The following is a 15,232-nucleotide window of genomic DNA, read 5'->3' on the forward strand; positions in this document are numbered from 1 at the left end:
TATGAATAAAACTATACGGTGTGCACTCCTCTGCCAAGTACATGTTGGTAGTTTTTCAACAAACGAATCTAGCTCTGAAACATTTCAAGACACGTCAAATTTCAAGTTTAACCGAATGAGAGCAGTTTTCATTTTGATCCGAGTTGCAAGAGTGCATAAGCATAAAATATTCTGGCAAAAATGGTAACTGGACTGTACTTAAATAATGCTTTTCCACATTTGCAGTAGTGTTGGTAATTTGTCATACATATAATTGGTATGTATGAAGCAATACGCAGTGCATCTACGGTAGAGAAAGTACAGCACACACTCCAAACCAAAACAAACATGGGAGAGGGAGAGATTCCCCCTCCTACTCTGTCCAATCGACGAGCGCCCCTTCCAACGGCGTGATGCTGCTCAGAAAGTTCGGTGCACTTTAAAACTCTGTGTGAAAGCAGAACAGAAACAAATGAGAAATGCAATAATGTTTCATGGGACTCAGTTCGATTGGGACTTTCAGCTCCCCAATTGAACTGAGTCCACTTGGTCAGGTGTGAAATGATTTAAGTAAGAAGTGACAACACCAAGCTTTTGTTCAAACAGGAAGATCTGGTAAGACCACTTGAGTCAAATAAAGGCAACAATACCTAGTGTGTCTGTTTGACAGTGTTTCATTTGCAGGGTTATAGTTATGCCCTGTTGTCTTTGACGAAGCGTGTTTATGTCTGCCTGCTGCCGTGTGACCACTGGCTGATTTCAGGTGGAAAATCTTCGACCTTGTATTGTTTTGATTGTCTTTCCAGAGTCCCTATGTTGTGTGTATATATGGAAAAATCCCTGTTTTCCATTACAAAACGTTTTAATTAGCTTCAATAGCAAAACATTTTACCTTGGAATGTAATGGTCACAGTTGAGCTGAGCATTTAACATTAGTTCTGCTCTGATTGTCCACTGTGTAACTCATCTTTTGTCTCTTACAGCCCTGCAGTGTATGGATAATAAGGCACCTTGTGTTAACAATGCGACGTGTCTGACCTTAAAGAACGGCACTGAATACTGCAGGTAAGATTGCCTTTATCTGTGGGGGGGGATACTCTTGTGTACCACAACTATTTCATCCAAAACACAACTGCTCTTAATTCATTGATGTCACAGTTCAGCCTTGTGCATGCCTAGTATCATTTAATGCAATGGACTGGACAACATAGAAAAAAACCCAGAGGAAGCCTCCTTCCTTCAGCCTCTAGGGGTACGGATTTTACAGTCTGTGGCAATTTTAGTCTCTCCAGTCGTATGTTCTTTTGTGAACAAGTCATGAATGGGAGATGTATGTCGATCTGCACCGAGAGATGATTGTGTTGAAGATGGGTGAGCTAGTTTGAGATGTTCCCTTGTTTAGCACCACTTGACACGTTTTGTCCTTGAGGGCCAGTTTTTTTTATTTTTTTATTGTTTCTTTGGATTTCCAAAGTAACAACGTGGAGCTCTGTGATTCGTGATATATCATCTCATCTCTGCCGCTTCCTCTGCTGCGTGGGTCAGTGCTCCCACTGTGTTGTCTGCCAGGCAGTCTAGGAGCAGTATACCTGTAGTACGGAAATGTTCATGGTATGATAACTATCTAATTTCACCGGCCCTAGATTTTCTTCTTTTGTGTACTGCCAGTGAAAATATCAGTCATTCAAGAAAAGTGCTGAAGCTTAAAGGCGAGCTATGACCTGTTGGATCTGTGCATTCATCTTTGTGACGGCTTAACCTAGTTTGTAAGTAAGTCTGAGCTATGCTTCTCACTGTACTCACAAACCTGAGCCAAAGTAACTACAATAGCGTGCCATACCTGGTTCATGAACCTGATAATATTACCCCAAATGTGATGTGAATCACACAGTGTCTGTTCCCACAGAGTTTGGAATTTCAACACCCTACTATACTTCAGTAAGTAGTGTTAGAGAAACAACATTCCATAATCAGTGTTTGACATTCCCTTTCTCTGATTGAAGGTCGGAGACATTGTACTGCAAGTGCAAATGGGTTCAGAGTCTGTAGTGTATTTGACTTTTTCAGAGTAAATGATGTTTCACTATAAGCAGCTTATTCCTAATTACAAAGATATGCAGTGAAGCCGCATCATGTGTAGATGTGGTCTCAGTGCATCTGGATAGTTGTGTGGCAGCTGCATTATAAACAAGTGTGGTTATGACTATGCAGGTTAGGTCATGAATGAAGACATAATGCAGGCTGCTACAATACATTTTTGATGGATGTTCCCAGTAGGTGGCTTTTTTCAGAAGATTTATCATGAAAAGAAGCAGTTGTCTTGGATTAGATCAATTTTAAGTAATGGTTCTCCCTCAAAAGATCACAGCCTGTTAGACCTGTGTTCTTAAGACTTAGCTGGGATGCAGTACCAGCAGAACAGGGATTTATGCTCATACTTTCTTGCATACAGTTAATTCCTTCCAGCGCTTTAAGGCTTAACCACATCCGTTAAGGTCCTTGCGTTGTTTTTGACTTTACTAACATTTTATTGCAATTGTGAATATTAATTTACCAAGAAATTGTCTTATTTTGTGTGAGGGAAAGTTTACATTTTAGAAATCAGGGGATAAGTCGTTTTTGTTATTCTTGTACTGTTTCGCATTTTTGCTCGGCCAAACTTTTTGCATTCATGACTTTTAAGCCAGTATTTTTTCTCCTTAAATGGGGGGGGGGGCTGCTTCTTGCCCTGAAGCCACACAGGAAAGTAGTCTCAGCTTGGTAAAGTCATCTGACAGAGTGCATGGCTGTTAGACTAATGCCATCTGGATGCAAATGTGAACAACTGCACACACAGACTCTCATACATGGATGCAAATAGCAACACTTACCTCTGTGTGGCCTGTCTGGTTCCGTCTGCTCTGGGCTTCTGGACAACAGGTTCCTTGTATAAAAATCAAGGTTATCAAAGAATATTAGGTTTTATACAACTTATTCACTTAAGATGTTTTGCTCGTATTAGACTATTTCCCACATCTGGAATTAGACGGAGAGAAACAATGTAGGTAGGTCAACACAATATGAACAGCAGACTGAAGACCCTCGTGTTCCCAACCCAACCCATTGAAACATTGCCGCCTCACTAAAGTCCAAATATGAGATTCCTAGCCATCTTTACATCAGTCTGCACAATCAGTGCTGCATGATTCCACAAAAGGTCGCTGCCTGTTGGACTTTAGCCTCACTGCTGATCTTAAGGTGAGCAGGCTAGCTGGCATTTGTTTAGCTGTCTCTGCTTGCTCAGCACCAGTATTGGACGGGTAGGTCTGATGTTTTGTTTCATATTGCCGACGAACATTAAGAACAGTATCACTGCAAATCAAACACAGTTCCGCTTGACTTGTCTGATTTTCTGCGTGCATTTCTTTGATTCCACCATTTATAGTCATCTCTTTCAACGCTTTTCATTCATAATCTGGAGGTAGCCTTTCTTTGTGGACTTTGTATGTTCTCGTGTCGTCTGTGTTGGATCTCTCCAGGTTCTCTGGCTTCCTTCCACCACCAAAAACATGCAACTTAAGGTGAATTGGTCGCAACAGAAATTGTCCGTAGGTATGAGTGCGAGAGAGGACGGATGTCTATCTTTGTGTAGCCCTGCAATCAGCTGGCAACTTGTCCAGCATCTCGGCCGTAGCCAGCAAGGATTGGCTCCAGCACAATCCGTGACCTTCAACCTGGATGCTGATAGTCTTAGTCTTCAAAGAATACGACTGGCCCCACTAATGGGGAAATTAAGAATTACAAGTCAGTCAAATTAAAGTTTATTGTGCAGGCCATAAGCCATTTTATTTGTAATAATTTTCTGCAGGCCAATTAAAAATGGACCAAACTGCCTGCATACCATAGTTTCATGTACTCAGTGCATGAGTACATGAAAACTAGCTAAGAGAATTCAAGAGCATGGGAGAGGTTGACTTGCTGACTAATGCAGGGCAGGGTGTATTGAAGCGGTCTAACCGGTGACACTGCAAGCCATCAGCTCAGTGTGTAGAAATGAATGGTGTGTGTTTCTGTGTTGATTTGTACACATCACAGTTTACCTGGTAGGTGTATCATTGCTGAAGACATTAATACTTTCTGGTGAGGTCTTGTATAGAATGAACAATGATCTGGTTTATGAGCCACAGTGGATTCCTGATACTCAATTGTTTGACTCACCAACTGCACACTGCACAGTCAAGCTCGAGTTGGGCGACATGCAATGTGTTGTCCAAACGCTGCTATTCTCCAGAACAAGATTTCTTTGTCTGTTGTTTGTCCATGCAGCAGAACATTAACTCTCACCTCATGATGGCTCTTTTTTTATTCACTCATTTTTGTCTTCAGTCACTGTCATGCCTTTTATACTTTCATTTTGAGAAAATTGATTCTTAAGATTGACGGGAGAGGAGTGCTGTTTCTGCAGACCTACTGGCTGTTTGATCTTGCAGGTAGAATGTTCCTGCAGGGCAGACAAAGGAAGAGAAAGGGCCAAAAGTAAAGAGGATGTCTTTTTTTTTCCAGGTAATTTGAGGAGGGAATACCTTGGAGCACGAGTTCTTGCTAATGATGAGAGAGCAGTGAATTGGGGGAGGGAGAATATGGACAAGTGGAGTTGAGCGAGGAGTGTAATTTCCCTCTTGCTACACCTCCTTTATCAGACTGTCACTCATACATCCATGCCTCTGTTCCTCCCTCTGCTTCAGGGTTTAGATGCTTCTGGAGACAACTCACAAGGCCTCTTAATCTTTCTTCAACTTCATTCTGTCATGGCATCTCTGCTGCATGTTCCATTCATGTCTTTTTGTAATGCGTTAGGTAATTGTGTATATATGTTTGTGTGTCCATATATTTATACACACATACTGTGTGTATAAATATACAGTATATATGTACGTCTGTGTGTGTATGTACGTGCATAACATGGGAGAACCTACTAAATGTAGCTGAACAGGTGGATCTTTCGGCCTCATCTTTTACATGAGAAGTTTTAAAACGCGTGCTTTTTTTATGGGGATAAAGGGGTCATTATGGGCTGGTTCGGATCAGCAAGACATGACTGCAACCTGCTCCGAGGCAGGACGGGTTTAATTTGACCCCACATTTTGACACTGACACGGTCACATTATCTCTTAACTGGGTTAGGCATATGATAAAAATTAAAATCACCAAGCCAACAGAGGGAGATGAGAACCCATGGCAATGATTTCCCATTCATACAGAGCCTTATCTTCACACAGCCCAGGTACCAACTCTGTTGATGTGGTTGAGACTGGAACAAAAGTGATAAGAGTTTCTTTGTGCGTGTGTTTACTCGATCTCTATGTGTGTCTGTGCAGAGTCTGGGGCACCTTGAGCCCGGGGCTGGTTCACAGGCGGCACAGCTACATCTAAGTAATAATTTTTTTATTCACATTGTTTTTAAACAGTCATATGCTGCAAAGTTTGCATTTTGTTTGATAAATAACTTAATCAAACAATGAAGTAGTTAGCAGGTTATTTTAGAAAATGGACAACATTGTCAGCAGTCCTTTTAACAGTATGCCAACTCGCAAGTTAGGGTGTGGTGAACATGATCTACTGTCGCAAGACTTGCCACAATATTCGACATGGGCAAAATAAATAAAAAGTTAAACATGCAAGTGCACACCAGGCAGCGTAGAGATGTAGAGACAGTGGGGAATGTAGCAACCAGACCATAAACCCACACACAGGAAGGTGACAAGTGGCTGTCTGTCACGCTTTGATAATGGCGCTGAAAGGAAAATAAATTATTGGGTTTTTATTTACTTCATTGTATCCCAGGGGTGAGTTAGGGGTAAATTTTCTTAAATAGACCAGTTGGCTGCATTAATGCAGTTCAGAATGAGCAACTCAATTTTTAGTGCCGTGTACGTTATATCAAACGAGCAACCACTTTGTTTTGGAAGCTAATGAGCAGCTACGTAAGGAATATTCTAATGATTTTACAATGTTGTCTGTCTTGCATACAAAGACGTGCTACTTTTCTAGGCCTGTGTCTTGTTGGAGATTTTTCTTCAAACAACCACAGAAACAGGATAATGATAGAATAGCATAGTGACTGGCAGATGGAGCGCTCACAGGGAAAATGGGTCAACCCACTGTGTACCGAAGCCACTTAGAGGATTTCTTTTGAACGTGTTTTTAAACAGTCTGAAATTTTACCGCATGCCCCTAGTTTGGACTCCACCCTGCTCTGTGCGCCTTTATGCAGCTTACGCTGTTGTTTTCCAGTCATACTGCCTGGCCTCCCTTTCTATATCACTCTCTAATTAGTTTTCTGACTTAAGTGCTTTTCCTTTTTTCCACCTTACCATCTTTCCTTCTAAAGAACACCTTGCTCTGCCCACCGCATAACCCTTTTTAATAGTTAATGAATAATAAAGTAGTAATTCAAACATTTATTATTAAAAGATCAGTCAAATATTTCCAAAGCAATACCCATTCCTAAATCACCCACTATATTTATGTTGTGGCAGTACAAAAGAAACATCTGGAAGGACTTACCGTCATTCAATCGTGCTGCACTGGTGTAGCTTGGGAGCTCCTCGGTTTGCTTTTTGAGATTTAATACTTCACTTTAGGTGTGGCATGGGTATGAAAAAGGGTTCATCGTCTGGGTGGTGCAATGTCTGAGGAAAACTTTAGGACTCGTGTAATAAACAATAGAGTTCACATTAGTTTTAAACTTGTGTGAATGATTTTGCATACACTTTTCATTCCAGGATTAATTATAGACATAATTCTTCATATCAACTATTTTAAAAATGTAAACGTTTATTGAGATAAGTTTTATGGGTCTATTAGGAGTTGGACACTGATTGAATGTCACGATTACATTTTACGTCATTTATGTGCTACTCATTTTGCATGTCTGTAAAGGATTTGCAATTTACATGGTAAGCAGAGATTTCATTAAGTCCAGATTTATCTTTGCTGGCAAACATGAATGCATTGCACACCACGCTCGGCTGTGACAACTATGAATGCTCATACAAGGCTTCACAGTGAATAGGCCGCCTCTTCCTGCTCTCACCAAGACCGGGAATGATCCAGAAATTGAAATGTGAGCTGGTTTATGCTCTCGTTCTTTCTCTTTCACACAGTTTCTCAGTGATGCCTGCAGGGAGAGAGCGTGATGGAGTTAACAGTTGCTAAAACTAGAATAGTAGGCTGTAGGAGGAGGGGGCCGGGAAAGGGAGAGAATGAGAGAGTGGGCGACCACAGGACGTAGGAATTAGGAATGAAGGAGGTGAGACTTAAGATGAGTGAGGGAGAGTCAACCTACCCCGCCTCTGCTCAGTGAAACCTCCACAGCCAGCCAGGACAGGCAGAGGTCAGCATGAGGTAGAAGAGGGGAGAGAATGAAGAAGAGAAGAGGTGCAGAGCAAACGCGAGGGAGGGGTGTGCGTGAGATGGGCTCTAATGTGAACCAGCTGTAGAAACCTGACACCTCGAGTGGGTTAGAAATGAGAGGTGGAGGAGTGAGAGAGAGAAGGAAAGAAGGGCTCCAGGAAATTACATGGAGGTAAGGATGGAGGGAAGAGGAGGAGGAGGAGGGGGGGGGGGGGGGGGGGGTCCTCGTGGAGCAAAACAAAGAGTCCCATAGATAAATTTGGCTGCAGAATCTCTTCTGAGTTGTTTGTGAAAGTGGGTCCGAGCATTTGTCTGTTAAGGTGTCCGTATACTTTCTTCTGTGTGCAAATTCTTCATTGTTTTTGGTAGAGCCTCAGTAAGGTTGTCGGACGACTCTCAGGGCCTTCTGTGTTGTATTCTCTGTCACTGGTTGTTCTCTGAGTGAGACACCACTCCCTGACAATAATGGGAATCATGCATGGCCTTGTCTTTTTGCTTCAGGCTTCAGTGATACAACCAGTGGCTGGTTTTTGAAAAAACAGTCATGTTGCTTTTTGTCATCTGTCAATACTTGCTAGATACTAGTGATCAAATTTAATATTGCTTAGGCATTTTCCCCTCTTCAACAAAACTATTAATCCTTCATGCTCAACTCAAATTATCAGGCAAGTACTCGAAGCAAAGCACAAGATGCAGGTTTCCTACTGTAATCTGGGTCTTTTAATATATTAATATTTCCCATAATGTTAACAGTGAAAATGTGTGAAATATTCCCAGTGAAACGTTAACCTGGACACGGTGTTCTTTGTGTGACAGCCGACCAATGTGATGCATGTCACCGGGCAGAGGGTTGTGTTATTACTCCTCAGAGGTTGTCCAGGAGAAAAAGAGCAGTCCTCAGTCCCAGGACGGCCGTCTTGTTGCGATATCATGGTCAAGCTGTGTTTGTGTTTAGAGTGAGGATGGTGGGAGGGATGGTGTGTGTGTGTGTGTGACCGACATGCTGATACAGGGAAAGAAACAGGAAGGAGGGAGGGTGGCCGTGTCGTATCTGACAGAGCTGAGGTGGAGAGGCATGAAGTCATTTCTTTGAAGGTGATGCGTCACTAATCCATTTTGCTTATCTGTTTACCAGAAAAAAAATTTTTTTCCGTGTAATACTTTAGTTTCAAATATAATATTCTACCTTTGTTTGCTGTCTTGAATTTTTTTTTTTTTTTTTTTTATAATTTCATGTCACAGTTAGCGATCAATTTGTGACTATTTTGATCAGTGACATTGGTGTCATTCTGGAAGACAAAATTATTAATAGAAAACACATTGACTTGTGTCATGGTTTGGATATGCAACGACGAGTTGCAAATAGAATAAGTGGAGCACTTTCATCAGCCAGTGCTGCGGCACATGCAGCAACAACCTGAGTGGAGAAATGACAACAATTTAGATTAGGGGAAATCACTGTTCAAGAGCTTGATTGATCTCTTGCTCCGTGCTTCACCATTCATTTGTGTGTCTGTGTGTGTAACCAGGTGTGCACCAGGCTTTCTTGGTGAGTACTGCCACCATAAGGACCCATGCCAACCTGGCTTCTGCCTGAATGGAGGGAACTGCTCTGTGTCTATGTCTGCTGGTATACCTGTACCAAGCAGTGCCATCTGCACCTGCCCTCTTGGCTTTACAGGACAGCACTGCCAAACTCCCCAGAACTCCACATGTTATCCCCACAATCCTTGTGCCAACAAAGGTGTCTGCACCCTCCTCTCCCTCGACAAGTACAAGTGTGAATGCGCCAGAGGATGGACAGGTTAGATTATTTTTAAGCTTGTTTAAGTGAAGGGGAGTAATGTTTATCACAAGAATGTCTTTATTATCTTTATGCGTTTATTTCATCATCCTGTCATTCAAACAATCAAAATGTGTGCAGCCATGGTACATTGGTTACAGATGTGCTAACTGGAAATATACATTTTGTATTCATAGCTGTCTCTAACTTAAAGTTCTTCGTCATCTTAAATCTCAGGAATGCGGTGCGAGTACGAGGATAGCTGTCTGTCAAGTCCCTGCGCCAATTCTGGGACTTGCAGCTCTTTGTCTGGTGCTACCTACAAGTGTACGTGTCCTCCTGGCTATACAGGTCCTCGCTGTCTAAACGACACAAATGAATGTGTTGCCACACCTTCTATATGCCAGAATGAAGGAGTGTGCCTCAACACACCTGGCTCTTACAAGTAAGTTTTCAGTTCATGGAAATAAATGTATCTGAGAATACTGGGATACACCTCTAATAAAAAGTTGCTATGTCAGGACCGAATCATATGAACTGTTGTCACTGCAGGTGCATCTGTGCGCCGGGGTTCACGGGAAAGCACTGTGAAAGCTCATACATCCCTTGCTCACCTTCACCCTGCCTAAATGGTGGCACATGCCACCAGAACTCTGAAATCAGCTACTCTTGCCATTGCCTCCCAGGTAAAAGAATTCAAATTCCAAAGTGTTTATTCAATTTTAAAAGTATAATGCAAACCAAAAAAAAAATCCTACCCAACGACTTTTAGTATTAACAGTGGAAATGCGAGAGGGCAGAAAATTAAAATGAGCATTTAATAAAGAGCAGAAAGGCTGAGATGACAGATTTGTATCTGTCAAATGTAGCTTTGAGTCTCTATGTTGTAACATCATGTTTGATGTGCAAACAGAGCAATTCTGTTGCTACCGAGGCACGGCCAGCGACAACAAACGCATGCGGGGCTGCCGTTACACCAAGGATCTAACACAATATTGATACACACCATTGAATATCATTCATGAATATCAAGCTTATGCATTTTGTATTTTAATTCATGGCTTCTCCATTGAGCCCGTCACTAAGGCAATAAACCATTAATCACTTTCGTGTGTTTCAGGCTTCAATGGGACAAACTGTGAAAACAACATTGATGACTGTCCCGGTCATCAGTGTGCTAATGGAGGAACCTGTATGGATGGAGTCAACACCTACAACTGCCAGTGCCCTCCAGAGTGGACCGGTGAGGACATTGTGTGACTATTGCTACGAGTTGATCTGTGCCTTTAAAATTTCAGACGTGTTGAAAGGAAGCATTGAAAAAGTTTGTTATTGTGTGCCAGATATGATTTTGGTTTGTTTCCAAGTATTTTTCTGTATTTCCTATGTCTAAGTACTTCACACTAGGTGTTCTTGCCAACATAGTTATGAGGCAAACAGTCATATGTGAGCTTCCTGTCGGAATTTATGTCGCACTCATCAAACAAAACCAACACGGTATCTCCTTAACGATAACAATATACAATGTTAAGAAATAAAATGGCTACATTTTTTTCCCCTACCAAAAGCACAGCTATATTGTAACATGATGCGAGTACCATTATTATTTCGTTCTCTTTTCTCTCTCCAGGCCAGCATTGCACAGAGGATGTGAATGAGTGTCGCTTGCAGCCAAACACTTGTCAGAACGGCGGTACCTGCAGCAACCTGATCGGCAGCTATGTCTGTGTGTGCGTTAACGGTTGGAGTGGACCCGACTGCTCGGAGAACATCGATGACTGTGCTACAGCTGCCTGCAGCCCTGGGTCTACGTGCATCGACCGCGTTGCGTCCTTCGTCTGTCTCTGCCCCCACGGAAAAACAGGTAGTCAATTTCCAAGAAAGCGTTTCTACTTTAATACCAAATGGTAAAATGCATCATGCAAAGGAACGAATAATGTGATCAAGCCTTATAGTACTTCCTACTAGATACTATATCTCTGTTCCCAACTGAAGGAAAAAGAGCGATAAAGGAAAACGGTTGGGGAAAAGGGATTGGATGTAATGTTTGTCAAACACACCACAGGATATTACCAGCCTGAGGGTTACTCACACATTCTTAGATTCAGATCAAGACTTGCCCTAATTAACATTTTCCTCAGTAGAAAATGGTCATTGAGTTTGCTTTTCTTTATATAGTGTGGTGTTGTAGATTCTCTGGGGGCATTTTAGGTCCTGGAGCTCTCATCAGGTTTTTTCTCTCATTCTTTTTTTAACATGGTGTTATTTTCAGGTCTGCTCTGCCATAGAGACGATGCCTGTATCAGTAACCCTTGTAGGGAGGGCTCTCAGTGCGACACTAACCCCATTAGTGGCATGTTCAACTGCAACTGCCCCCCTGGATATGTAGGAAGCACCTGCAACATTGACAGAGACGAATGCAGTATTGGTGAGAAATAGAAAGTTCTAAATACAAATTATTATCTTTGCCAGGCCTCTGATCTGATACGGTTTCATCCATCCCAATGTCTTCCTCAGGTACCAACCCTTGTGAGCATGGTGGTCAGTGTGTGAACACTGATGGCTCCTTCACCTGTAACTGTGTCAGGGGTTATGCTGGCCCACGGTGTGAGCAAGATGTTAACGAGTGTGCCTCAAACCCCTGCCAAAACGATGGCACCTGTCTGGACCGCATTGGAGACTACACCTGTATCTGCATGCCTGGTAAATCTCTTGATTAGTTATAAAATACCTTACATTGTAATCAGTTTGTATCAATCATTGTTATCTAGATAATCTTTAAAAAATCTGGTTATTTTTAATCCGTTTGTTTTTAAATTAGAAGGCACTCTTTGAGGGCTACCAAATCTACAGTATTACACGAGGTGTTATTTAAATGTAAAAAGCTGATGGACATTATTTTATGATTTTTAGTGCAGTGGTTGTGCATAAGAAGATGACATGAAATGTTAAAAAAAATATTAGTTCTGGTTGTTCTGAGCGTGGTCATTCTGGATGCTGGTTGTGATTCCAGATGAGGCTCAAGAGAAGCGAGTCATTCAAAACATGCGATATGAAAATAATGTTCTGGGGCCATGTTTCTACATTTAATAAAAGAATAAATGATTCAAATGACATGTGTCTCTTGTCATGCATACAGGATTTGAGGGGATTCATTGTGAGATAGAGGTGAACGAGTGTCTCAGCTCCCCCTGTCTGAACCAGGGTAAATGTCTGGACCAGGTCAGCCGCTTCGCCTGCGAGTGCCCAGCAGGTTGGTTACACACGTTGCTGCGGTGTTTCTCCGTCTCCAGTATCCATCTATCAGAGTGAAAATGAATGGTGTAGCTCAAGTATAGAGTTTCAAACTGGTTTTTGATTAATTGGTTTGTTTATTTTCCATTGTGTTGCTTTGTTTGCATTTAAGGCTTCAGTGGTGAAATGTGCCAGATAGACATCGATGAGTGTTCCAGTACACCCTGTTTGAATGGGGCCAAGTGTATCGACCGACCCAATGGATACGATTGTGAATGTGCTGAAGGTAAAGGGAAATAAACGTGTTTAGTTGAAATTAAAAGTTTACTGTTGAACAGGTGAAATGAAATGGAGAAGAAAAAAAAAAAGTGAAATAGTCACAATGCATTGGTATTTGGCATTGGTCATTTTTATGAGATGACGTGTCCTTCCCCAGGCTTCACGGGTCTTCTTTGTGAGGAGAACATCAATGACTGCGTGCCAGAGCCATGCCATCACGGTGTGTGTAAAGATGGCATCGCCACCTTCTCGTGCGAGTGCTATCCTGGATACATCGGCTCCATCTGTAATATCCAGGTGAAGGAGTGCCACAGCAACCCTTGTCAGAACCGGGGACGATGCATCGACCTTGTCAATGCCTATCAATGTAACTGCCCATCAGGGACCACAGGTAGACATTTGATGCACTACAGAAATCATTAACTGTGAAAAAACGTTCTGAATTTCACTGAATCTAAGTGGTAAACATTAATGCTACTACGGTAACTAATTACTGCAATGTAGTAGTTAATTGTTCATTAGTGTTTCCTTTAAAATGTATTTAATGTATAAAATGTTGATTTGGTCAAATGTTCTGTCAGTGTTGTACCTTTTTATACATTTCTGGATTCCTATTAACGTGTAAGTTACATTTACTGTTTTAGTTGTTAATGCTTGAGCTGCCTTTAATCACTCTCTCTATTTGGTAATTTAGTAAGGTAGGAAATTCCATAGTTACAGAAAATTGAAATGATGAAATCAAAGCCATTTTCAGTAAATGTACTCCGCCTGATATGTAGAGCATCCTGTGTAACTACTGACGTACTGTGAATTGGACACTCCTCCGTGTGAGCGTAACAGTAGCAGGTCTTTGTTGAATAGCGCTACCCGATGTGGATTAGGCTCCGTTTGGTATATTGTACCACCTGAGGCCTCTTACTGAAGTCTGGTATGACCTTACCCAAAACTGGCATCAGGTGACTGTCAGGTCTTCCTCTCCGTTTTACCTTGATCTTTGTCTAGTTTTCTCCTTGCTTTTCTCCAGTTTTAGCAGCGATGTCTCATAGAATCATGGATATTCTCATTTTATCTAGACTCCAGTTGTAGAAGCCCTCTTCTGGATTTCTCACTTTTTGCTAAACTTTGCTTTTGTGGAGTCTTACTCCCTCTGTTGGTGAGTCGGTTAATTGTCACATTTGGTAACCGCCACCGGAGTAGCATCGCCCCCCCCCCCCCCCCACTCATGTCAACCAAAAGGGATGTGATGGAGTTTCTGTGAAATGCTGCTTTCAGTCTCAGTAAACATACAGTCAGTTAAAATGTTTATTGTACAGCATGACCATTGTCTTTCCAAATGAGTTTGTCATGGATGGTTTTTCCTCATTAGGGGTGAATTGTGAGATCAATGAGGATGACTGTGCCAGCAACCCCTGTGAATACGGAGAGTGCCAGGATGGTATTAACGAGTATAAATGTGTGTGCGTCCCGGGATACACAGGTACGTTTCTAGATTAAAATTTTAGATGATGAAAATGGGGAAATAATCAAGAATTTCACCAATATTAGGACGCTGTTGCTGAAATAATACAATAAACAACTAATTTCTTTGTTGTTTTGTTCTATGAAAGGAGTCAAATGTGAGGTGGAGATCAACGAGTGTCTCTCAAACCCCTGCCTGAGTGGGGGAACCTGCGTGAATAAGGTCAACGGGTTCCAGTGCCAGTGTCCACCCAGCACTCACGGTCCTTTGTGCCTTTCTGGGACAGACCACTGTGCTCCTCAGCCCTGTGTGCATGGAGAATGCATAGAACAGCAACATGGGTACTTAAAGCTTGTACTGTGTATATTATGAGGTTCATTTGTCGTCATCTTTTCCAATTGTGAATATAGGTTTAGGATGCATTAGATACAGCATTTTTAATTGAGTTTAAATGATCCAAAACAAACATTTTGACCAACAGCAAATTATTTTTTCATTATTTTATTTTATTTTTTACAAAGCTGTGGAGGCACTTTAGTTTATTTCAGTTTCCAGAGTTGTCTCGACATTGAAGCCCGGTGCCACCACAACTACTTGTGTATATTATAGTCTATGTAGTGGCTATTGTTGAAATGTTGCAACTAATGATTACTATATAAATAATGCCACATGTTGTTAATCAAGTGTTCCGTTTTTCTCAAGGTACCACTGCGTTTGTAAAGCTGGCTGGGTGGGACAACACTGTGAGCAGGAAAAGGATGAATGCCAGCCCAATCTGTGCCAGAACGGTGGCACCTGTGTGGACCGACACAATGGCTACACCTGTCTGTGCCAACCTGGATTTAGAGGTAATGGGAATAATTCATTTAACTTAATCAATAGAAGAAACAGCACCTATCTTTAAATCTACCGTCCTCTCTTATTAGGTGTGAACTGTGAGAGAAACGTTGATGAATGTGCATCCGGGCCGTGTCTGAACCAAGGCTTCTGTATCGATGAGGTGAACAGTTACACCTGCCAGTGTAGTCCACCTTTCACAGGTTAGTGATGTCGAGTTCCCGCCGCGACATTCACTAACATGCGACGGCAAACGTTACAGCATC

The 15,232-nt window shown here is 41.9% G+C and overlaps 1 protein-coding gene across 1 annotated transcript in view; it reads left to right on the plus strand.

Moving 5' to 3' along the window:
• Positions 1-15,232, plus strand: part of notch2 (notch receptor 2) — a 29,813-nt gene that overhangs the window by 6,412 nt on the left and 8,169 nt on the right. The window contains exons 2-16 of the mRNA XM_068743934.1: positions 963-1,044; positions 8,904-9,178; positions 9,395-9,602; positions 9,710-9,843; positions 10,278-10,400; positions 10,788-11,021; positions 11,430-11,585; positions 11,675-11,860; positions 12,297-12,410; positions 12,564-12,677; positions 12,828-13,061; positions 14,037-14,147; positions 14,278-14,470; positions 14,832-14,977; positions 15,056-15,169. Of these exons, the coding sequence (XP_068600035.1) occupies positions 963-1,044; positions 8,904-9,178; positions 9,395-9,602; positions 9,710-9,843; positions 10,278-10,400; positions 10,788-11,021; positions 11,430-11,585; positions 11,675-11,860; positions 12,297-12,410; positions 12,564-12,677; positions 12,828-13,061; positions 14,037-14,147; positions 14,278-14,470; positions 14,832-14,977; positions 15,056-15,169 (2,424 nt within the window). The remainder of the gene's footprint in view (positions 1-962; positions 1,045-8,903; positions 9,179-9,394; positions 9,603-9,709; positions 9,844-10,277; positions 10,401-10,787; positions 11,022-11,429; positions 11,586-11,674; positions 11,861-12,296; positions 12,411-12,563; positions 12,678-12,827; positions 13,062-14,036; positions 14,148-14,277; positions 14,471-14,831; positions 14,978-15,055; positions 15,170-15,232) is intronic.

Source organism: Brachionichthys hirsutus, chromosome 9 (genome assembly GCF_040956055.1).
Source record: "Brachionichthys hirsutus isolate HB-005 chromosome 9, CSIRO-AGI_Bhir_v1, whole genome shotgun sequence".
Taxonomy (NCBI): domain Eukaryota; kingdom Metazoa; phylum Chordata; class Actinopteri; order Lophiiformes; family Brachionichthyidae; genus Brachionichthys; species Brachionichthys hirsutus.